This window comes from Pan troglodytes, chromosome 13 (genome assembly GCF_028858775.2).
Source record: "Pan troglodytes isolate AG18354 chromosome 13, NHGRI_mPanTro3-v2.0_pri, whole genome shotgun sequence".
Lineage (NCBI taxonomy): Eukaryota > Metazoa > Chordata > Mammalia > Primates > Hominidae > Pan > Pan troglodytes.
The window spans coordinates 83074247-83100178 of NC_072411.2; the positions used below are offsets into that span (position 1 = coordinate 83074247).

Consider the following 25932-nt stretch of genomic DNA (forward strand, 5'->3'; position numbering starts at 1 on the left):
CAAATACAAAGGAAAATATTTTTGTACAGCTATACACTGTGTTTGTGTTTTAAGCTCAGTGTTACTACAGAAGAATCAGAAAGTTAAAAAAAAATTTAAAGTTGACATAGTAAAAAAGTTACAGCCAGGCTCACACCTGTAATGCCAGCACTTTTAGGAGGTTGAGGGGGGGAGGATTATTTGAGGCCAGAAGTTTGAGGCCAGCCTGGGCAATAAATATAGCAAGACACCATCTCTACAAAAAATTTAAAAATTAGCGGGCATGGTGGCATATGCCTGTAGTCCCAGGTGCTTGGGAGGCTGAGGTGGGAGGACCACTTGAGCCCAGGAGTTCAAGATTACGGTGAACTATGATCATACCACTGCACTCTGGTCTGAGTGACAAAGTCAGATCTTGTCTCTAAGCACAAAATAAAAGTTATAGTAAGCTAAAGTTAATTTATTATTGTGAAAGAAAAGTATTTTTGTATAAATTTAGTATAGCCTAAGTGTTTATAAAGCCTGCAGTAGTGCACAGATACATCCTACGCCTTCACTACTCACCCCTGACTCACCCAGACCAACTTCCAGTCCTGAAAGCTCCATTGTGGTAAGTGCCCAATACAAGTGTACCACTTTTTATCTTTTATATCATTTTTACTGTACCTTTCCTGTGTGTTTAGATACACAAATCACATTGTTTTACAGTTGCCTACAGTATTCTATATAATAACATACTGTATGAGTTTGTAGCCTGGGAGCAATAGGCTATACCATATAACCTAAGTGTGTAGTAGGCTGTACCATCTAGCTTTGTGTAAATACGCTATGATGTTTGAAAAATGACAAAATCCCCAAATGACACATCTCTGAGGTCATATTCTTGTTGTTAAACATTAAGTGACACATGACCATACAAAAATTAATTCAAAATGGGTCATTGACCTAAATGTAGGAGCTAAAGCTATAACTTCTAGAATATAACGTAAGAGCAAAATTTTATGCCCTTGGATTAATTAAAAATCTCTTAGGACAAAAGCAAGAAATAAAATAATTGGCAGATGGAACTTAAAGTAAAAGACACTGTTGAGAAGATGAAAAGGCAAATCACAGAAAGGGAGAAAATAATTTGAAAACCTCTGTCTGATAAAAGACTTGTATCCAGAACATGCAAGTCTTAACATACAAGTCTTATATCTTAATAGACAAACCAATTTAAAATGGACAAAAGATTTGAATAGAGATGTTACTGATGAAGCTGTATGAATAACAGTGGTGCTTACACATCATTAGTCGTTAGAAAAATGCAAATTAAAACCACGATGAAATACAACTACATACTGACTAGAATGGTTAAAATAATTATAAAAAAACAGGATGAGGAAGGATGTGTAGCCGTTGAAACTCTCATACATTACCATTGAGAAGGCAAAATGGTATGGCCACTTGGGATAACAGTTTTGGGGTTTCTTACTGTAAACATACACTTACTATCATGTGACTCAGTGTTACTGGTTAAATTACATCCTCCAAAATGGTATGTTTAAGTCCTAACCTCCAGTACCTCAGAATGTGACCTTTTTTTTTTTTTGGAAATAGGGTCATTGCAGTGGAACGAGGAAACATTTTTGGGGTGGTGGATATGCTCTATATCATGGTTGTAGTGATGTTACAGGACTATACATTTGTCAAAACTTAGCAGTGTTTATTTCAAAATGGTGAATTTTATTATAAATAAATTATACTTCAAAGCTGATTAAAAACATTTGAAAAATACAATAAACGGCTACATTGAAAATGTAATGAATATACTTTTAGTTCAGAAAGTGGGTGCAGACGAGCATTCTGGCTCCTGGAGCGGCTGGGAGGGCGACTTATAACTAGAATGCCTGTGGTCGAATGTAAAAACATTGTCTTAAAGAGTGTACAGGGACTGGTGTGGTGGCTCACGCCTGTAATCCCAGCACTTTGGGATTTCGAGGTGGGCAGATTACTTGAACTCAGGAGTTTGAGACCATCCTGAGCAACATGGCGAGACTCCCATCTCTACAAAAAAACAAGTGTACAAATGCTAATTTTGGCCATGATAAAATTTCTAATAGTGTCACTTGCAAAGTCAAAAAAATTCATCTCAATAATTTTATAATGACAAAGACACTGATGTCTAGGAGTTCAATAAAATTTTCATAAAATGTCATCCCGTGGTATCCTTGGGGGATTGGTTCTGGGACTCCCACAGATACCAAAATTCTCAAAATACTCAAGTTCCTTATATAAAATGGCATACTATTTGCATATAACCTATGTATATCTTCTGGTATACTTTGATTACTTATAATACCAAATACAATATAAATAATAGTTGTTAAACTGTATTGGCTTTTTATTTGTGTGATTTCTTATTAGTTTTTTTCCTGCATATTTTCTGTTTGTGGTTGGTTGAATCTGTGTATGTAGAACCCATGGGTACAGAGGGCTGACTATTTATAATTTACCACATGGGGTGATTTTTAATATCTGTAGCTAATAATTATTTTAAGTGGCCATTTGACTGTTTCCTTGACATTCCTAAAAATTTATATACTTAAATTGGGGAGGAAAATATGTTTGCGTTCTTCTTAGTGGATAAATGGAAGATTGCTTTACAGTCATATATTCATAGAGCTTTCTGATATACCCAGTTAAGCAATTTTGATACATCCTTCTTCATCCTTCCACGGGACATTGACCTGTCTCTAGTTCTGCACATGTTACACTGTATTGCATTTAGCATTTTCATAACAATAAATTCAATTAGATGGAATTTATTTCTTTTATCCCTACTACAGTGCCTGGCTTATGATATACATAAAATAAATATTAGTGGATAGGAAAATTTTTTATAAAGTATCAATTTTGTGCCACAGTGCATTTTTTCATGGTTGACATTTATTCAAGAAGCATTTATTGAGCAACTCTTATGTGGAAAGCATTATACTGGCTGCTTTGAGATATATAAAAGAACTATAACATCTAAACATTTAATGTTAGAATGAAATGTAATTTCTATTTAGTATAAGGTATACTACAAATTATAGGATGAAGGTGGGTAATCACTAGAGGTTTCAGATGGATCATAGGTAAAAAATACTGGAAAAACAGTTTAGTCTGGTGACAAAGGAAATCACTTTTTAGTAGCTATGGTATTCAAAATAATCATAGTTTAAAATGTCCTTTAACAGTTTCTGGAATTTTTATAAAATCATTCTCCTTACTGTCATATTGTTAGATCCAGAGAGTTAGACTGTGCAGTAAATGAGCTATTTTTTTACCTTAGAAAAGCAGAAGACTTGCATTTTCATAAGTAGACTCTTAGAGGTTCCTTCTGATGCTTCAGCACATTTCCTTTTCTCCAAAGAAATGCTTCAGGGCCGAGTGCAGTCGCTGACGCCTGTAATCCCAGCACTTTGGGAGACCCAGGCGGGCGAATCACGAGGTCAGGAGATCAAAACCATCCTGGCCAACATGATGAAACCCAGTCTCTACCAAAAATAAAAAAATTAGACGGGTGTGGCAGCACGTGCCTGTAGTCCCAGCTACTTGGGTGGCTGAGGCAGGAGAATTGCTTGAACCCAGGAGGCAGAGGCTGCAGTGAGCCGAGATCATGCTACTAACGACAGAGTGAGACTCCGTCTCAAAAAAAAAAAAAAAAAAAAAAAAGAGATAGATTTTTTTTTTCTTCATATAGAGTGTCAAATAGCACTTGAACCAAAGCCCTTTACCTCTCCTCATAGGGGCATTGAACAGTAGTAATAGAAGCTTAGAACATACTACTTTTTATATAGATGATCAGTATAGATCTATTTTAATTGTTAAAATGCATGTCAGCATTTTCTGTGAGCAGTGTGCAACATAAGGAATTTTTTTTTTTTTTTGAGATGGAGTCTCTCTCCGTCGCCCAGGCTAGATTGTAGTGGCACAACCTCGGCTCACTGCAACCTCTGCCTCCCAGGTTCAAGCAATTCTCCTGCCTCAGCCTCCCCAGTAGCTGGGATTACAGCACGCACCACCATGCCAGGCTAATTTTTGTATTTTTAGTGGAGACAGGGTTTCACCATGTTGGCCAGGCTGGTCTCGAACTCCTGACCTCATGATCCGCCTGCCTCAGCCTCCCAGAGTGCTGGGATTACAGGTGTGATGTTGCACACTGCTCACAAAAACTGTGGTAAGCTCTTGTCAAATAAGAATTATATTTTTGGCCAGTGCTTTCACTAGGTGAATTGAATGACAACCAAACCACTGTCAGGAGGCAGCGTGGTCTGGAAGAGCAGTGGAGTGTGAGTCAAAACACCTCATCCTTGCCATCACAAAGTGTGGAGAGTCATCTCAGCAGACCTTAGTACTGTTGACTATAAACATTATTGTGATATACCTACCCTAATTTAGACTGGAAAGCAAGTGTAAATGAGGATATAATTGTGGAGCCTTCTGCATTTGTCAAAACTAAGAAATTAATATTGGTAACTTAATATTAACTAACTCCTGGCTTTATACCAGTTTTTCCACTAATGTCCTTTTTGTTTCAGGATATCACATTGCATTTAATTGTCACATCTCTTAAGTCTACCCTATCCCCATCAGTCATTCTAAGCTTTCCAGATGTTTGAAAATTAATGTTTGCCTGTCTTAGGAATCAGAGAATATGTGCTGAGCGTTGCTCAGTCTTTCCTTGTTAATTCAAGGGTATTGTGAAGCATCAGTTAATATTCTGTGCCTTCAGAGGCTGTTTACGTGTTTAAAGTTTTCTGACTTTAAGTGGCTGTGCTCTTCTGGTTAGCCCCCCATCAGTGTGACCTAATCAAAAAGCCAAACAGCAATCTGTACTAGAGTTCAAAAAGAGGGAGAAGTCCCTTTTGGAATTAGGGAAGGCCTTCTATTTATTAATTGAATTCAGATAAAGAATATTGAAAGAGGCAGTAGTCATCAGGGAGGTAGGAAGAAATGGCATGAGCAAAGTCCTGAGAAGTTTTCTAAGGATGCTGGTGAAAGAGTGCCAAACTGGAAGTCATGGAACAGGTTAGAATTCAGGTTCTGCCACGTATTAGCTCTGGAGCCTTGAGCAAGCACCTGACCTCAGTTTCCTCATTTGTAAGACTAGGGACCCATACTAAATGATATCTAAAGACCTTTCAATTCTGAACATCCATAATTGAGTCCCAGGCCAAATGTGCTAAGTATCTGGGTTGGAAATAGTGATAAAGAAAATTACATAATAGTAGGAGCTGTCAACTTCACTATAACCCCAAAGGCAGGTGCCATCACATACAGATGGAGAAAAATTGAGTAATTTGCACAACGTCACACATCTGGTAAATGCAACCAGATTTTAGATTTTGTGTGATTTCCAAGCCTTTTCAATACAGTTTACTGCTTCCTCTTTTATTGTTACAAGAAAGATTGTTCAGAAGAACTTTCAGGATGTCTGGTGAGCAAGGAAGCTTAAAAGTCAAGTTTTATGCCTGCACAACTAGAAAAATAAATGAAAGTGTCATTTAAAAAATTGTTTTAAATAAAAGTATATAACAGGTTGAGCATCTCTGATCTGAAATCTGAAATGCTCCAAGACGTGAAACTTTTTGAGTTCCAACATGATGCTACAAGTTAACCCGAACACATTTTTTCATTATATCCATGGTATGTTCTATTTTTTTTACTAAATACTTACATGTGAATAAATATAAGAAAATGAATGCTTACTAATAGCATATAAATTCAAGAGTAAGGAATGATGGTGATGCCAGTCAACCAGATTGTCCACATGAGTGGCTGAGATACAGTGCTTTCTGATGGCTTAGTGTGTTCAAATCTGTTTCATGCACAAAATTATTTAAAATATTGTATAAAATTACTTTCAGGCTTAGTGTATAAGATGTACATGAAACATAAATGAGTTTTGTGTTTAGACTTTGGTCTCATCCCCAGTATATCTCATTATGTATATGCAAATCTTCCAAAATCCAAAAATATAAAAAAATTAACACTTCTGGTCCTAAGCATTTTGGATGAGGGATACTTAACCTGAATTATTGTATAATATTTGATGAGACAAAAACACAAGAAAGTAAAATATAATAATTAACGATAATCACCATAGACATAATCAATGTTATTTCCACCCATCCTCTTTTAAAATACGCATAGACATACTGTATACACATATACAAATTGCTTACACAATATGATTACTGGTGTGTATGTATAGTTTTGTGATCTACTCTTCTTTCTTAATCTGTCATGAACATTTCTCCATGTCATTAAACAGTCTTCAAAATCTTCAATTTTTTTCAGTGCCTACATCATGATTGATTGAAAACTGTAAGTGATTTAACCGTTATTTCGTTGGACATTTAAATTATTTTGAGTTTCACTATTGTTATTTTGCTTTGAGCCTTCTTTTACAAAAACTTTTATTCACGTCTCTGTTTTTTGTCCTAGGATAGCTTCTTGGATGTGGGATTACTTAATCAAATGACTCTTGATACATGTGGCTAAGAATCTTTAAAAAGCTGTGTTTCTCCTCCGATCTAGTGGTATTTGAGCATAACTGTCCCTCCACATTTTTCCCAAGTACTGCAATTTCTGGTCTTTGGCAGGGCCAGGTTTTATGTTAAAGATTGTTTTTATTTTGTTGAGTTTGAGATGACGGTTGGTCAGAAAAAGTATAATGTTCAATAAGTACTTAAAAAGTGAATAGTGCAAAATATACAGTGCTACAACTAAAAATTTAGAAACTGACTATATGTAATTTATATAAAATAGGATGACATCTCTAAGCGATAAATATGTATAGTTTGTATTATCTATGGCACTATGTATGGCAAGAAGGATGCCAAATATCACTTCAGGGCAAACCCAGATCATAAGGGATAGAAGTGGAAAAAAAGAATCTTTAGTGGTAATAGAGAATACTAGAGGTGACAGATAGAATGCAGGTTTACTTTAATAGGAGATTGTGTTTTCTATAAGGCTTTATCCTAAGGAAGATTCAGTTTTAATTTACTGTGTAGAAACTACTTTTTGTAATTTCAAGATTTGTGACATAATTCCACTATTATGCCGATATAATTTTTTATGTCACTAGATTAGTGTATTGATCTTCTTAATGCATCTTTTGCTGTTTTGTATGCTTATAGATGGTAACATAATTCCTAAAGTCCCTGTGAATGGTTCTTACATTAATCACTATGTTAAAAGTCTTAATTGCTCACTAGTTTCTGATTTAGCTTACTGTACTCTCCAGTAATTGTTCAGTTCTAAGAATATTTTATGGCATAGTAGTTATATAATGTCAGTGGTGCACTGGTTAATGTTCTAGAATTAATAATACATTTTCTCTTTTCATATTATGTAGAATTTTCTAAATGTTAGAATTTAAAGTCAGAGAACTTACTAAGTGTTTACATAGGACACTAAAATAAGATTTTACCTTCCTCTACTAGTATACCTTGTGTTTATGCTTTTAAGTCTGCTGCTTTATAAGCAGAAAGAGAGGGAGGGAAATGGCAAGAAAGCATACAGCAGGAAGAGCTGAGAATCTTAAACTGTCATAATCTACTTTTTAAAGACAAATGTGTAAGCAAAACTACTTGTGCTGTGTATGAGTAAGAAGGTTATAGAGACGTTTTCTCATTTGATCAATTTTAAAAAGCTGTTATATTATGCTGATTATCATTACAGCTTTTTGAGGTGGTGATAGGGAAGTTTTCCAAGGAGGCTGGCATGCCCCTGGCTGAGCCCAGCAAAGCTGCATTACCTCAGTAAATTCACCACAATCTAAAGATGTTAATGAGTTTTGGCAAAAGTTATAATAGCTTCTTACATCTTTCTGCACAATAGGAGTAACAGTTAGAGAGCCCAGGCAATTATGTCATATCTGAGGATTGGAATACTTTCTTGTTTTCATTCTTTTTTTTCCCATTCTTTCTGCATATCTGCTCTCCCCGTCTCCAGTTGTTTTGAATCATGGCTGAGCATTTTATCACCTGATGAGTTTTTAAAGCTCTGTAAGCTCAGACCAAGCCCCAGACTAATACATCAGAATCTCTAGGGGTGGGACCTGGTATTGGGTAAGTTTTTAAACTCCACAGGTGATTACATTTGGCAGCCAAGGTTGGGACCCATGGTTTCAGATGTAGTAACCACATCAATTAACTTGGTACCTCTTAAGAAGGTTGCTTATTAGAATAACCTGGGAGATTTTCTCCACACTGTTCTCTCCCTTCCACTTCCCTTATTAATTTAGTGAGCCAGTGTTAACTGATGGGAATATACACATACCCTTGGATATGTTGGGACAGAAAAAAAAAAAGACAACAATCAATTTGTTAAGTACTATTTTTCCTACACTCTTTTTGGAATATAGTCTGCTTATATAAGTGACTTTGTATTTATCCAGCATTATTTTATGTGGATAATTTTGTGTTGTTCAGTATTTGCATAATCACTGTGAGGGCAAGGACCTTGTATATTCTTCTGTTCATCAGTGTATTTTCAGTACCCACTAGTGCCTGGCACATGGTAGATAATCAGTAAATGTTAGAAGAGTGAATCAGTAACACTGAGTACCCCACATACGTGCCAGCTATAGTATGAAGCTTTGTAATTACATTGTCCACCAAGGAAAAAGATCTTCCATAAAGCCACAGATAAGCAGGAAATAGATTTATTGAATTTTGAGTCTTTCGCAGGTCAGGGATTCTGTGTAGGCATTAAGGGTCTGAACAAAAATGTAGCACAAAACACAAATACTTGCTAGCAGAAGATACATTTCCATACCTGCCCTCGTATATCAAACTGCAAAACATACAGAAAAAAACTAATGGACAAACAGGTGCTTTTAGAGTCTGTGTTTAGTTTAAGCCTCATGATAAACTGGGCTAGAGCTTGACACATTTATCAACTGTTAGTTGTATTTTACCTAATCATAGCCTGTCTTAAAGGCAGAAAATGAAAACAAGATGATCTGTCACATATGGTTAAGTTGTAATTCAGATTTACAATATATTGGCGAAATGGCTTCAGTTTTGGATGAGCCCTTAAACTGTACAGTGTGCAAAGAATGGGGGAGGGAAGAAACCTAAGAAGGGTTAAGTAATCTTAGCCAAGATTTCTAAAAGCTCTTATTAATCTGATTTTTCAGAATTAGAAAATCTCTGTTGTCAGAGTTCTCCAGTTTGGGGTTTGATAAGAAAGCATATCATAGAAATTACTCTGCCTACCTAAAATCCTTTATGGTTTAGATTTTATTCTGTAGTGCCTTTACAACACTCTTAGTGCTTCAGCCATAGCCCCAGTTTTGACTTATTGGGCCCCTGTCCCTCTTATTTTTCAAATTAAAAATTACACAGAAAACTATTCAGAGTGGAAAGAGTATAGGTGAAAACTAGGCTTCCTTTTCACTACAGATCACCACATCCTTTTTAGAGGTAACCAGTATTAGCATTTCCTTCTGTATTTTTACAGAAAGAGTTAGTTCATATTGCCAGCATACACATGCAGATAGTTTTTGTAGTTTATTGGTATGATCCCCACATGACTGGATGACGTCTTTAGTGTCTAACACACTTTTCAAACCCAGCTTCTTTCCATATCTCTTCATGTAATTAATCTCTCCTCTGCTTTGTTTCCATTTGCTTTTTTGTCCCTCTGTTAAACACCTGTTAGAGGTCTGACATGTATTATTGGGACTTAGGTGTGGTGGTCTCATCTCAGGTATCATCTCGCCTTCTTACTCTGTACTCTTTACCTAGCCTGGCTCATCCCACCTGCAGGACATTTAAGGACCTGTGTATCAAGGTCTCACAAATTTATATCTATAGGACCAGGCCCCTTTATCTTACTTGTCTGTCTCTTTGACATACTTATCTTTTGGATATCTCATAAACTTCTTAGTCCCAGTGTATCCAAAACCAACTTTTTTTTCAACATCCATATCTTAGTTAATGGCATATACATTATCTCAGTCATAGCAGTCTGAAAACTATAAGCTATTCTTGAAACCCTCCTTTTCCTCACTTGTCCTATTTCAAAACGTAAGTCTGGTTGATTTTTGTTTTGTTTTGTTTTTTTCCTCCTAAATAACTCTCAAGTCCCTCTTCTTTGTCTCTGGTACCATATTAGTCTAGCCTATCATCATCTTTCACCGAGATTACTGCAGTGGTACACCCACAGCCCCTCCGGGCCTCCTCCAGACCATTTTCCACAGAGCAGCCTGAGGAGGCCTTGCAAAATGTCCATATTAGTTTAACACTCCCCCTTTGTTGCTTAAAATCTTTTGATAGCTGCCTATTTCTTTTAATATAAAGACAAGTCTCCTTCATGTAGTCTTACAAGGTCCTGCCTAGACATTTGTTACAGCTTCCCTCATCAGGTCGTTTCATTGTACTTCCCATGTTCTCTTCCCTTCTGCCACATTGTGCTTCCAGGCCCTTCTACTTGTTCCTGATGGCCTCAGGGCATTTGCCTATGCTTTGAAGTCCTCTTTCCCAGCCCTTTCCTTTCAGCTTCTCCTGATAAACCCCCACTGGGGTATTTGAAATAATCTTTTAAGTATTGCTTCCTCTGACTCTTCCCTTATCTCTCTAACATTTCCCCGGCATTCAACAAGGAATACCTTGCCTTTGTAGCGTTTTCTGTTTTATGTTTTTTTGTGAGTTTATTTGATTAAGATCTATATCCTCAGCTAGGCTGAAATCTCCATTGTATATTTAGTTTCTTGTACAGATTCCTAGCCCCAAATCGTAGACACTCAATAACTCCTTAATGAATGAATGAATTTGTTCTACACAGCCATAAAAAAGAATGAAATTGTGTCCTTTGCAGCAACATGGATGCAGCTAGAGGCCGTTATCCTAAGCAAACTAATGCAGAAAAAAAAAAAAAACCAAATACCACATATTCTCACTTATAAGTGGGAGCTAACCACTGGGTAAACGTGAACATAAAGATGGAAACAATAGACACTGAGGAATATAAAAGAGGAGAGGAAGGGAGACAAGGGCTGAAAAACTACCTATTGGGTACTATGCTCAATACCAGGGTGACAAGTTTAGTCATATCCCAAACCTCAGCATCACAAAATATACCTCTGTAACAACCTTGCACATGTACACCTTGATTCTAAAATACATGTTGAAAAACAAAAAGAAGTTTAATTAATACACAGCACATAATCTCATTGTTCAGGTGTCTTTATTGAATCTAACAAGTACTGTATTTTGTATATTGTTAAAGCTTAAATACTTTTTTTGATTCAAAGTAAATTCATAGGTTCACAAGGCACAGTATGGATTAATAAGCAATACCATTTCCTGGTTGGTTGTTATAGAGATTACATAAGAATTCACACATTTACCAAAAAGAGGTCATTCTTGGGAAGAGGAGTAGGAAGATAAAATCATGGGAACCACTAGCACATACCTAGGTCTGCCCTTTTAGTTAGTAGAATTATTTTTCTACGTTATTTCCCCAGCCACTCCTCTCACCCTAATTGTCTGTATTATAGCTTTCCCTAATTGTGAACTCCTAATTGCTTTCAACCTAAATAAATATGATTCTTTCTAAAACACTCAGGAATAACAGCTGTTCACTTATAAACAGTTTTTGAAGTTTGGAAAGCAATATAGAGGTTTGGCTTTCCTTTAGAAAAATATTACAAAAGCTACCTGTGTTCTCCGCCTAGTTCACACATGCCCATTTAGCATTTGATGTACTTCATATAATTAAATTTGTTCTGCATCCTAAGGATATTCCTGAGCCCCAGCCGCCTTGATAAGGTTGTTAAAATGAACAACTCATTGCTAAGATTACCTTTTCTCCCTCTCTTGGGCAGTGAAGATAGAACTCAGCTGAGAGAATAGCGGCAACTAGGAGAAGAAAGGGTGATGGGTTGAGATTTCTGGAGATTTCAGCTGAGGGAGTAAAGAAGCTTCAGAGGATAAAGATATTCTTTATGTCACCATTAGCAGAGAAGTCAAGGATCTGCTGGACAGAGCAGCTTTTTGAGTGTAGGTATTTTAGCTAAGTTGGATATTATACACCACAATGAATGTGAATATAAAAAACAAGGGATTTAAGTGTGAAATTGTGACCACAGTATTAGCTAAAGACAATGTACTTACAGATGTTGATATTTAATTTCACCACACCCACAGTTTATCCGGGCATCCCAGTGCCTGGTCCATAGTAGTTATTCACAATGTTGTTTAACTGACTGGACTTGGATGTGTGTTTGTGTGTGTTTTTTAAATTATTTCACCTTCTGTATGGTTGTACTTGTAGAAATGTTTTCATCTACATTTATATAAGTGTACAGTACTTTGCAATGAAAAATACCTGTACCAGAATTCTTCTCTTACAAAGTGTTTCTTATGATTATACACAATAGACTTGACTGTGTTTGGATGATGACTGTCATAATAGGCCTTAAGATAGACAAAGCACAAGCTTTATAGTAATAGTTTTGAAGAAAGACTATATGGTAATTACTAGATCAAGAAAGCATTATTGCATTATCTGTGCAGATAGAAGCCTTTAGGCAGATGCCATAGTTTTTTTACTTCATCAGTCTTTTTATATGTACACCTGACTGCCAGAAATAGTTATTAATTCTTTAATGAAGATGGTTTTGCAGACTGAATTTATGTGTATGTATATAGCACGCACACCCAGCCATTTTATTTTTATGTTCAATCTAATTCCTTTAAACAAAAGACTATGAAATACTACTACTTTTCTGTAGGCCATGTGATAAGGTTGTTAGGGCTGGACAGAAAGAAAAAATATATTTATTTGCCATACCCTGAATATATAAAATGAAGACTAGATTTCAAAAATCTTACTTTCAGGCATCACAGTAATTTACAAAAGGGCCAATAAGTTACACAAGCATTTGTAGTAATTTATGTAAAAGATGTGAAGCTGGTAAGGGATGGTTCAAAAACTTACATATCAGAATCTGCTTAATACAAATTTTAGGAAAAGAATCCACTTCTTTACAAGGCAATACTCAGATCACTATTTCCTGAACAGTTATTGAAGGTGTTTCAGGCAAGAGTTACATACTAGTGTAGATTTTTAATGCAAATGACCATATTTGTTTTGAAGGTGATACCTTGCGGGTTTTCTTCAACTCTTTCAAAACTTGAATTTTATATCATTTTGTTTTTCCTCCCATCCCCACATCCTAAGTGCTAAAAGACTCTAAAACTCATCTTGTCACCTGCTGTTTTGTTCAACGGGATTCTCTTCAGAAATATAATCCTAAAGTTTGGGAGGGACTCTTAGAGTAGACACTTAAGCAGAGATGGAACAAAGAATTAATAATCCAAATTATATGAAGCATTTAAAAGTCTGTAGAGTAGAAGCCATTACAGAATCACCTTTAGTACGTGATTAGATACCTTTATTTCTGAATCTGTTTACATTTTATTTTTGGCAGGAGCTGGGTAATTAAAAATATTTGTATGGATTTATTGCTTTCAAATTTGTGGTGAAGACATTTTAGAAGAGAATCTTAGGTCTGCATATGCGACCCTAGGCAAGTCACTTAACCTTTCTGGCTCGGTTTCTCATCTATGAAATTGTGATAAAAATACTCGAACAGGATTACTACTATTGAGTTAGATGTGATATAAAGCACCTGGCATAGAGTGGGCACTCCATAAAATGTTCTTTCTTTCTTTAGTTATGTTAATAGTAAAATAGAGCTCTGGTGTGCTTTGAAACTTCCTTCTTTCTTGTTTCAACGTACAGTAATAGGTAAGACTTGAGTAATAATCCAGTAATCCTTTCATGTATTCTAGCTTGAACATTTTTTTAAAGGAAATAAAACTATATATAGTTGAAGTTTCTTCGTACTTTCTTCCCAGTCTCATTCCTTTTCCTTCCTGCCCAGAGGCAATAACTGTTCTGTATTTTTGGTCCATGATTTCTATATGTTTTCATACTTTCACGGTGTATGTATGCATTCATAAACAATATGTGGGATCTTTTTTATGTTTTTAAAACTTGAATAAATGGTATTAAATTACATGTTTAATCCTTCAGCTTAACTTTTTTCACTCAGCATTATATTTGAGAGCTATCTCTTGCTGAAAAATATAGGTCATTCATTTTAATTGCTGTATAATTATCTATTTCCTTATTGGTAGACGTAGTGGTTTTATGCAGTTTTTTCAGTATTTTAAACAATGCTAGGTTGGATATCTTCTCATTTTTAATATTCTTCTTAGAACTTAGGTGTACTTACTGAGTTGCAGCTTAATCCCTGAAATGTGCATTACTGACCTACAAACGTTTGTAATGAACTGATTTATAATCTTAATTACCTAACTCATTCCAGTCTTTTCTAAAGATTGGTCTAATTTAAGGGCTCCTCTTTCTAATCTCTCCTACCCCTATTACTCATACTGAGATGCTAACTTGATAGCCTCATTGTGGGAAAAGTCGTATCAACATTAGGAACAGTTATTGCTTATTTTGGTGATATTAATAGTGATTGGTTTTAATTTTCAATATTATGCATTTTAAGTATACCAATTCTGAAGTATACTTTTGCAATAGAATATGTGTGCAAATTCTTAGGACTATTAAAATACTTAGTCCAACCTAATGGAGTAACCTTTTGTATGTAATTTCTTTTTAAATATGTATTTATAGTGAATACATGAGCTAGTTTTATAATTACTATTCTCTGTTTTCTAGACTGCTTTTTTATGCAGTGTGGCATTGTACCTAAAATTTTGTATCTGTTTTTAAGTCAAAAATACGTTTTCCAAACAAAATTATTTTGTATAGAGTCTGAAGACACTGGATACATTTCTGAGTCACCGAGGTATTTCCATATAGTTTGGCACAATGTAAAAATTGTGTGATTTAACCTAATTATGACTGAATCATTGTGCTGAAGTGTCTCCTTTTATTAGCCATATTACTAATCTGAGTGAATCTTATCTAGTTGTTAAGGTTGAGAAAAGAAAGGTGGCTGACACACCCACATCCTATAAGAAGATGTAATACTTAAATTACAATCATTAAGGTGTAACTAATTCTCCCATTTAGTTAGGATGTTGGTGATGTCAAGAATTAATTAAAATACTTTGCAGGGGTGTCCAGGGGAAAGAATACAGTCGTAGGTTCTTGAAGTTTCTGTTTCTGGTTAGGCCAGTAAAGCCCCTTCCTCATCCTCTTTTTCTCTTATCACTAGAGACAGAAACTAAAACCCATGGCTTTAGGCTGTTAAAAGCATAAAACGAAACAGCACAACAACAGCAGCAAAATAAGGCAGGTTGGACACGTTTGCTAGAGTCTGTGTGGCATTTAAATATCTTCGTTAACCCAGCTGTTTAAGGTATATGCTCATTGCTTTTCAGAAATTTTGAATTTTAAAAATATCTGAAAATGGTTGAGTGCTGAAAGTTAACAGTGCAGGCAGTTATCCTTGAGAACACCTGACTTTCACACATTTTAACACCACTAACATTGGCTAGTCCTTTTTATTGTCTAGCAATAGCCTCAGAAATACTCCTTTCCTGTTTACCTCCCAGTTTGTAGTTTCTAATCATATCAAGACCTAGTTTTTAATCACTTTTGCTGAAAGGTCTACCCACTCTTAAGGCCAGGGTAGACTCCTTGTTTTATTTTCTTTGTTCTGCTTCTTCTGCCTCTGCTGTTCCAGGAGTCTTCCATTTTCCTATCTGCTGTGAAATGCTTGCTGGTCACTTTTCTACCTTGGTTTTCTTTTATCCTTACCTCTCTTCTATCTGGCTGATTGGTGGGCTTTCCATGTGCCTCTCTGTGCACAGGACACCTCGCCATCACTTTTACAATGCTGTTCCCTCTTAGTCATTTCTTAGTCGTTTCACCACCCTTTAAGTTTCCAGGAATAATCTTTTTCTTTTCCTCTCGTTCTTTGTGACCAGAATTTCCTCATTTTTACATCTCTTTTCTCCTTGGTTTATAAAGATATGTTTGAAAGAGTAGGAAAAGATCAGAGGCCAGAGTGAATACCTGCCAACTACATGAACTTTGAGAGCCAGAGTGGTCAATTCGAAGGCACTCTGGTTTATGTAGTTGTAAAATGTCTAACCGTATATCATACTTTTCAGTATTTTTTACTGCAGATATACAGTACCTTATTTAATGTTATAGAAGAAATAGTTTAAATAAATTTTGTGGACCAGGATTTAAACCACCTTAGTTCTATGGTCAAAATGTGTTTCAAGTTCCAAAATACCTGATTTCAGAACAAATTTTTGGAACATAGTCGTTTATAAAAGTTAGTAACTCTTTTTATAAACCATTACTTACAGAAACATTGACCTCTTATTTTAATATATAGATATTTGCTTGTTCTAAAATTTGTGTTTTTTAAATTAATAGCTTTTTCTGGGCAGTTTTAGGTTCATAGCAAAATTGAGTGAAAACCCCTTGTATCTCTGCCCCTGCACAGACACACAACCACCCCTGCTATTATTGTCCCACACTACAGTGGTATAGTTGTTACATTCCAATCGATAAACCTACATTGACACATCATCATCATGCAAAGTCCCTGGTTTTCATAAGGGTTCACTCTTGATGTTGTACATTTTATGGATTTTTACACATATATAGTGACATATCCGCCATTCATACCATACAGAAAAGTTTCACTCCCTTACAGATCCTCCGTGCTGTGCCTCTTCATCCCTTCCACCCCACTAACCCCTGGCAACCACTGATATTTTTACTGTTTCTGTAGTTTTGCCTCCAGAATGTCATATAGATGGAGTCATACAGTATGTAGCCTTTTCATATTGGGTTCTCCCACTTACTAATATGCATTTAAGTTTCATCCATATCTTTTCATGGCTTGATAGCTCATTTCTTTTTAGCACCGAATAATATTTCGTTGTCTGGAGGTACCGCAGTTTATATATCCATTCACCTACTGAAGTACATCTTGATCACCTTCAAGATTTGGCAGTTATGAATCAAGCTGCTATTCACATCTGCATGCAGAATTTTGTGTGGACATAAGTTTTCAGTTCATTTGAGTAAATACCCAGGAGTGTGATTACTGGATCTTATGGTAAGATATGTTTATGTTTGTAACAAGATTGCCGAACTGTCTTCCAAAGTGGACATCCAGATGCATAAAAATGAATCTAGATATTTTGCATTTCCTGTACCATTTTGTATTCTCCACTAGCAATGGATGAGAGTTCCTGTTACTCCACATTTTCTTCAGCATTTGTTGTTAGTGTTTTGGATTTGGGCCATTCTAATAGGTGTGTAGTGGCATGCTTTTCTTGTTTTAACTTGAAATTCCCTAATGACATGAGTTTTTCGTACGCTTACTTGCCATCTGTTTATCTTTGGTGTGAGGTATCTGTTCAGGTATTTCGCCCATTTTATAATCAGGGTGTTCATTTTCTTTAGTTTTAATGGTTCATCGTGTATTTTTGATAACAGTTCTTTATCAGGTACATCTTTTGCAAATATTTTGTCCAAGACTGTTGCCTGCCTTGTTCTCCTGACATTGTCTTGCAGAGCAAAAAAAATCTAGGCTGCAGTTACAGATTTGGAAGTTAAGAGCATATTGGTGCTATTGGGAGCTGTAAAACTGCATAAGATAACCAAAACAGTATATGTAGGTAGAAAAGAGAAGAGTGTAAGGTCTTAGCTCTGGAGGACTGGTGATATTTAAAGCTTAGGGTGATAAGGAATAGGAATAGAGAGTGAGAACGAGGGGCCAGGAAATGTAGGAAAGCTAACAAAGTATGTTATTCTAGGAATGAAAGAGAAAGTGTATCAAGGAGGATGTGATTGGCTGTGTCAAATGTTGCTGGACCAGTCAAATAATATGAAGATTGAGAAATGATCATTGGGTGTAGTGGTGAGGTCATTGGTGACTTTGGATAAGAGCTGTTTCAGTGGAGTAATGGGAGGAAATGCCTGTTTGGAATGAGTTCAAGTAACAACAGAGGAGGGAAACTGAAGATAGCAGATGTAGATAAGATTTCCAAGGAGTTTTGCTGTAAAGGAAAGATGATTGAGATGGAAACTCGAAGGGAGAGAGAAATAGAGATTTTAAAAAATAATAATAAAGTTGGGAGAAATGGCATTGTTGGATTCTTATTGGCATCACTCACCAGAGAAGGAAAAATGGATGATTCCAAGACAGTGGAAGAGACAGAGAGCGTCGGTCAGTTGCTAGCCTCTAATACGGTTTGTTTAAATTACAGTGGACTCAGCCCTGCAACTGCTCATGTCCCTTCCTGACCCCTTCCCATCTTGCCCTATGTTTTGACTAACAGATGGTACATTTATGAGAATGAAAAGAGGCCCCTAATCCAGACAGGTAGCCAACACTACCTGGATTTTAGGACTGGATTTTAGCCCTCACTTGTCCTAAACTAGGTGTCTTTGGGTACAGCAAAGTAATCATACTACCATAGCTTCTCTGCTTAGTCTACTCCAAGACAATAGGAAAAGTTATTTACTATCCTGCAATAGTTAAATGTCCACTTTGTCCTATAGTTAAATGTACACTTTGTCCGATGGCAAATAGCATGATAAGTGGGAAGAGAGCACATTTAAGAACTAAGAATTTGGTGTGGGAATCCAAGCTCTTCTATCAACTGGCAGTAAAATATATTTGAGGAGAGTTTAAGGCGTATGAGTCGTCTTACCAACAAGTAATTATGAGTTTAGATTTTATTTGAACTATCTCTCTTGTTTGTATTTTATAAAGTAATGGTGTGTTAAGCGCAGTGCACCAAAATGTAACTAAGACTTAGTAGCACCTAGGACTCAGATCTTGGTTTTTCTTACAACATTCGCACTGAAAGGAATCCTGGCTCTTTGGAAAAATGGCTGATTCCAAGGATGGGATTCCTTATGCCAAAGGAAGGAAATGCTTAAAAAAAAAAAAAAAAGATGCTAACATGTTGCAGGGATATAGGAGTCATTTTGAAAGGGTTCCCCATCGGCCAAATCTGCAATAATTTGGGTATCAAAATAATTAAACTCAGTAATGACTTATAAAGCATTGGGAAAAAATGAGACCATACCAGTAATACTTCTGTACATACGTACAGGCAGGAGAAGAGGCTAAGGGGTAATTGTTAAGTGTAGAGAAAGTTCTAGAATTGGAAAATCATGATTTTATTGCTGTAACAGAATACCTGAGACTGAGTAGGTTATAAGGAAAAGAGGTTTATTTGGTTCACCTGATGGGCATCTGCATCTGTTGAGGGCCTCAGGCTGCTTCAACTCACAGTGGAAAGGCAGGCATCAAGTGCAAAGAGATCACAAAGCAAGAGGAAGCAAGAGAGAGAAACCAAGGAAAGCCACTCTTTTTAACAATGAGTTCTCTTGGGAACTAATTCATTCTTGCTAGAGTGAGGACTCACCCCTGAGGGAGGGCATTAATTTATTCATGAGGGATCTACCCCTCTGACCCCGACACTTCCCAACATTGCCACGTTTGGGGGTCAGATTTCAACTTGAGTTTTAGCAGGGACAAATCAAACCATAGCAATCACAAATGGATGCTAAATCTTGGGAAGAAATTTTGATAAGAAGCAGGATATTTGCCTGGTCTTGAAGTGTCTGTCCAAAGATTGCTTATTGGTTGCAGGGAAAAGATAGTAACTAAGCAGTAGGAAAATTGGATAGCAGTTTGTCTGGACGATGAAACTTAACATCACCAATGAGGTACAGGTAGATGCTTTGTGCCTCCAAATGTGATACCATGAGAAGGACACATCACTTACATACTATTTCAGCCAGAAATGCGTTACATGAATCAAATCATGAGGAAACATGGCAAGCTCAAAATGATGAGCATTTTTTAAAAAAGAAGACTAGATTCTGCAGAAAACGTTAATGTTATAAGAGTTAAAGAAAGGCGGAAAGGACCCATATTAAAGGAGAATAAAGACACAGGAAATAACATGGTTCCAAGACTGGGTCCTGCATCGGAGAAAAATTAATTTTTTAAAAGAGTATTACCGAACCAGTTGACAACATTATAATACAAATTGTAGTTTAAAGAATTGTATTAATGTATTTACTGAAATTGTAACTGTATTGTGATTTATAGGAGATTATTTTTAGGAAATGCACACTGACATGTTTATGGGGAAAAGGCCGTGTGCAACTTTCAGATGACTCAGAAAAAAGTATGTCTCTATGCATGCTTGCAGGTTTAGAGGGGTGTGTGTTTCGGGGAGAGAGAGGAGCAAATGGGGCAGAGCAGAATGCTAATGGAGACTGGGTAAAGTTATACCAATTTTCTTTGTACTTTTCTTGAATTTCCTCTGTAAGTTTATAATATTTCCAAATAAGTTCATACACACATGCACGTGCAAACACATTGGGGCTTATTTCTTTTATACTTATTTTACTTCTTATTGCTCTAGATTGCTAATTTACCTTTAATACTTCCCTGGTTTTAGGATATTAACATTCATTGCTAATATATGTACATACTGATTTTTAATTTCTTTTAAATAGTGCTGGGCCTAAAGGAGATAACATTTATGAATGGAGATCAACTATACTTGGTCCACCGGGTTCTGTATATGAAGGTGGTGTGTTTTTTCTGGATATCACATTTTCATCAGATTATCCATTTAAGCCACCAAAGGTAAGAAGCTTGAAGTGCATTCTTTAGTATTTAATCCTTCTCCTCTAAAATCGGTTATTCTAGAACTTAAATGTGTATTGATGCAGTTATTTTGATTTCATTGCTTTTCATGGATTGATATGGAAATTTTCACATAATCAAGAATTTTAAAACAGTAATTGACTCCTTTCACAAATAACTTGTAATAAACAGAAAGAGTTTAATTCTTAATTGTAAATAAAACTATACCTTGCACATCAATAAAGCAGATAAATTTTATGCTTATGAGGGAGAAGATCCTATGAACCTTCATTAATACCTTAATTAATAATACCTTAATTAACTATTAAGGTATTAATGAAGGTATTAGGATAAAAAGTAAAACTGTTGGACAGCTTCCAGAAATAAGGGTTTAACAGTGTGAATTTTGTGCTGAATACCTTTATAGATAAGCAAAAACTTCATAGCCAAGAAGAGGGAAACTAATAATATTTAGTAAACTCATTTTGTACCTTCTGTGGGTATGATGTAGTAATGGAAACAGAATGCCTGAGTTTTGTTGGCTCTGAGTTCATTTAAAGTATGAATTAGATGGATAACAGAGAACGGGGTGAGTTGTGCCTTCTAATGACCGTCAACTTTGCAAAGCTTAAATATAACAATTACTTGAATGGCTCCCTCCGCTAACTTCTGTTTCTACAATGGTCAAGTCAGCAGGTAAAAACCACTGGAATTAACCATGAGCATTATTATGCTGTTGTTACAGAGATGTCTGACATAGCAGGGGAAAGTGTATTTTCAAGTCCATAGCCCTTAACTATGGTGAAATGTTTTTCTTTTCCAACGTGGTAACTTTTGTTCTCTGTACTTTAAAAAATTTATGTTGCAGTCTGTACCATTTAAAATTTATGTAGCCTGTGTGTATATGTATATGTGCACATAAACGGATTTATTTTGTGAATAAAAGAGGGTTATTTCTCAGTAACGTATTGTCTAACAAGGTAACGAGTGCCATCTAGTGGTATTTACCCCAAACCGCAGACACCATTTACTCTCAATTACAGCTGTTAGTGTTTAAAGTGCTTTACCGTGTGGTCCCATCAGCATGTAAGATCTTGAAATTATTTTTGCATATGGGGAAGATTAATTGAAGAAAAAGACTCTTAAGTTTTCCTGGACACCTTTTAATGAAAAACAGAAATTGACTAATATAAGAATTTCACACTATATAGTACTGTATATGATTTGCCAGTAATTTTGATGAATATAATGATTATAAATTTAGCATGTTGGTTTTTTGCTGAAATTGCAATATATTATCTAATTCTTTAGTGTTCACTCTGTTGCTAAGATATACAGTATTAACCATTAAGATCTATAGTTGGACAAATGAAAAATAAGATTTCTGGTATAATCTTGGTATTTAGAACAATTATTTCTCTGCAATGCTAAATCTTTTTGAAGTTTGGAAAAGTTGAGCTTCTTGAAGGATAATAAATATTTAATAGAAATCTGTTCATGAATGCTATTCTGTTCACTAGTTATAGCTGAAAATATATTTGTAAATCACATATGTATTGAGCAGTAATGTCAGTGATCTGAACATAAATTATTTCTATATTCTAGAGCAGCATTAATGGAAATATAGTAAAATCTACATGTATAATTTTAAATTTTCTAATAGCCACATAAAACATAAAAGGAAACAATTTTAATACTATATTGGTTAACCCAACATATTCAAAATATTGTCATTTCAACATGTAATCAGTGTAAGAGTATTGTTAATGAAATCTTATACATTTTCTTTTTGGTACTAACTCTTTGAAATCTGGTATTTATTTTACACTTTTAGTTCGTCTCAATTCACCTTGCCACAATTTAAGAGCTGTATATGCACATGTAACTAGTATATGCTGTATTGGTCAGAGCAGTTCTAGAGGGGCATACTCTCCTCCTCCCCCACTAAACTAGTGTGTTGGTCCCCTACCCCCTCCCTGTCATGCATTCTTTTCAGGAAGACACTTTTGAGAGCATTTAATGTTTTCCTCCCAGATTCAACTTTTGTGCTCACAGTACACTGCTAGTTTTCAAATGATCAGAATTTTTTTTTTTTCTCGGCAACTCCAATTATGAATTAGCTATCCAATTAGTGTTTGTGATTGTTTTGAGACTTGGCAGTGTTTGTTCTTATGATTTATCTTCTTTTCTCACACATTTCAGGGATATATTAGTTTCCTTTATCCAGTAGCTAAAAACCTTGTTTATTTTATTTTAATATTTTAGCCTAACAAGACAGTGAACCAGCTGTAGAAATAAAAGGCTAAGAAACAGAAAGGCAGGTAGTGTGAATGATTTTACCAACCGTCTTCTAAATCCTCCAGTATTTTCTAACGTTTGGTAAGAAATGAGCTGAATTGATACTGATCTTTTCTACTAAGAAACTGATGTAACTTTTATGTTTTAAAAAAAAATCTTCATCAGTTCCTCTTACCTTTGGCACCAAAACATTTCTCTTCTTCCTCACTTTCTGTCTTTCTGTATGTATGTGTACACACACAGTTGTATATGGTGTGGATGTGTATGCAAACAGACGTACCCACACACATAGATGGAATTACTGTATCAGTTATTTAAGTATAACTGATCAGTTCCTCACTTTAGTTCTTTCTATACAGGGTAAAAACAAAAAATTTTTTTCAACTGAGTCAAAAGCATTTAATTTTGTTATTAAACCTAATCTAAGTTTAGCTCCAGTCAAATAATTTAGTATCATCTATGATATATTACCCTTCATTTTTTTTTAGTGTTTTAGTTGGTAATACAGCATTCATTTTCCTTCTGTTTTTAATGTGACTGTGCTTAGGTTACTTTCCGCACCAGAATCTATCACTGCAACATCAACAGTCAGGGAGTCATCTGTCTGGACATCCTTAAAGACAACTGGAGTCCCGCTTTGACTATTTCAAAGGTTTTGCTGTCTATTTGTTCCCTTTTGACAGACTGCAACCCTGGTAAGCAAATCTTTGTTAACACGTACAGTAAGGCTACAAAAACTAGTGCTTTTTTTTTTTTTTTTTTTAAAGTTAGCTTTAAATGTAGATTGAGAGGTAAATGTTATTCATAGAAAGATCCCCATAAAACAGTTTGTGAGGAAATTACCAATGCCATTTGAAGTAGACTAGGCCAAAAGTTTCTCAATACCTTCATTTAATTTGTTAATGGCATACCACTCTATAATTATTTTGTCACCATCATTAATGGAATCTCTACTTTTAAAAGTATTTAGGTGCACAGACCACTTCTAACAAGAGTAAAGCAATGTCTCTGAAACCAGTGCCTCCTATTCCTGCTCCTTCCATGCTGCTGTATGCTTTTAGGCAACTACTTTAATAATAGAAGGCTTCTTGTTCTCCCTTCCTTTTTGAATTAATTAGTTATATTAAGTGTAGTAGTAATGGATATTAAAATGATAGCCAATGAGAATTGAACTAGATTATGATTATATAACCTCAGATAAAATCATTTGTGTATAATTCATAACTTTAAAAAATGCCTGCCACATGTGAACTTCAGAAACTTGGGTAGCTGACTTGATAAAGTGATGTTTAGACCTGAAATTTCACACATTTTGTTTCGTTATGTGACCTTTTTTTTTTTTTTTAAGTTGACTTACTTCTAAATATTTGATAAGTCACTAAAGACTGTTACTGTTGTTACCTTATGCTCGGCAGAGATACATATGCAATAGACAGTGACAGATGGATATTCATTGTGGTATCCTTTATTAGAGTATTGGAAACAACCTCAATGCCCATTAATAGATGTAACGTTTTAAAAGAATGTGACAACTCTATATGAACTAATAGGGAAATATCTTCAAGATATATTAAGTATAAAAGGCACTGGAAAAAATACATATACACAACATAATATTCTAAATGCTTGTCAGTGCATGTAAGAACTCTGGGAAGTAATGTTGTAAATGGGTAACAATTGTTTGCCAGGGAAAGAAACTTCTGAGCAGTTGGAGTCAGGAAGGAAGATAGTTTTTTTTTTACTGGCTATGGTTTGGTACAATTCAAATATTGTACCATATGTACATATTTTTTTGTTTTTAAACATCAAAATAAAAATTTATATCAGGTTCACTCTCTAGTTCAGAATTCTACTTAAAACAAAATGGCAAGTAAGTTTTCAAGTGTAAATATTGATAGTGATTAGAGTCATATCAGGCACAGAATGAAGGAAGCATTTTATTTGAAATAGCATGGTATTGTAAGACTGGGGTTTTATTTTAAAATTAACCATTTTTGAACTATTCATAAGCAGAAATATAACCACCTAGTATACTTCCATTTTGAATGAAAGGCCAAAATTACAAAATAGTTTTTGTATATTGAAGACATATCTTTTATAAAAGTCAAATCTAACTTTTTATATATAGCTCAAAATTCATTTTTTTTTATGAAGGGGACTTTCCTAACTTGAATATTAAAATATACATATGATCATGTTACTTTAAACTTTTTCTTTTGAAAATCTAGCTATTATATATGAAGATACTGCTGAAAAATAAGCATTTCATTTTAATAGAATATTAGAACTATACCTTGAAGAAGATACCACAAAATAGCTTTTAATGTTCTTTCTGCTTTTCCAGCGGATCCTCTGGTTGGAAGCATAGCCACTCAGTATTTGACCAACAGAGCAGAACACGACAGGATAGCCAGACAGTGGACCAAGAGATACGCAACATAATTCACATAATTTGTATGCAGTGTGAAGGAGCAGAAGGCATCTTCTCACTGTGCTGCAAATCTTTATAGCCTTTACAATACGGACTTCTGTGTATATGTTATACTGATTCTACTCTGCTTTTATCCTTTGGAGCCTGGGAGACTCCCCAAAAAGGTAAATGCTATCAAGAGTAGAACTTTGTAGCTGTAGATTAGTTATGTTTAAAACGCCTACTTGCAAGTCTTGCTTCTTTGGGATATCAAAATGTATTTTGTGATGTACTAAGGATACTGGTCCTGAAGTCTACCAAATATTATAGTGCATTTTAGCCTAATTCATTATCTGTATGAAGTTATAAAAGTAGCTGTAGATGACTAGGAATTATGTCATTTGTATTAAACCCAGATCTATTTCTGAGTATGTGGTTCATGCTGTTGTGAAAAATGTTTTACCTTTTACCTTTGTCAGTTTGTAATGAGAGGATTTCCTTTTACCCTTTGTAGCTCAGAGAGCACCTGATGTATCATCTCAAACACAATAAACATGCTCCTGAAGGCATA

At 35.3% G+C, this 25932-nt stretch overlaps 1 protein-coding gene across 3 annotated transcripts in view; it reads left to right on the forward strand.

The window, feature by feature from the left end:
- Positions 1-25932, forward strand: part of UBE2E3 (ubiquitin conjugating enzyme E2 E3) — an 83345-nt gene extending 57413 nt beyond the window's left edge. For all 3 annotated transcript variants that reach the window (XM_016950121.4, XM_016950122.2, XM_515954.7), the window contains exons 4-6: positions 20521-20653; positions 23499-23646; positions 25296-25932. In XM_016950121.4, coding sequence (XP_016805610.1) covers positions 20521-20653; positions 23499-23646; positions 25296-25393 — 379 coding nt within the window. In that variant the 3' untranslated portion in view covers positions 25394-25932. The remainder of the gene's footprint in view (positions 1-20520; positions 20654-23498; positions 23647-25295) is intronic.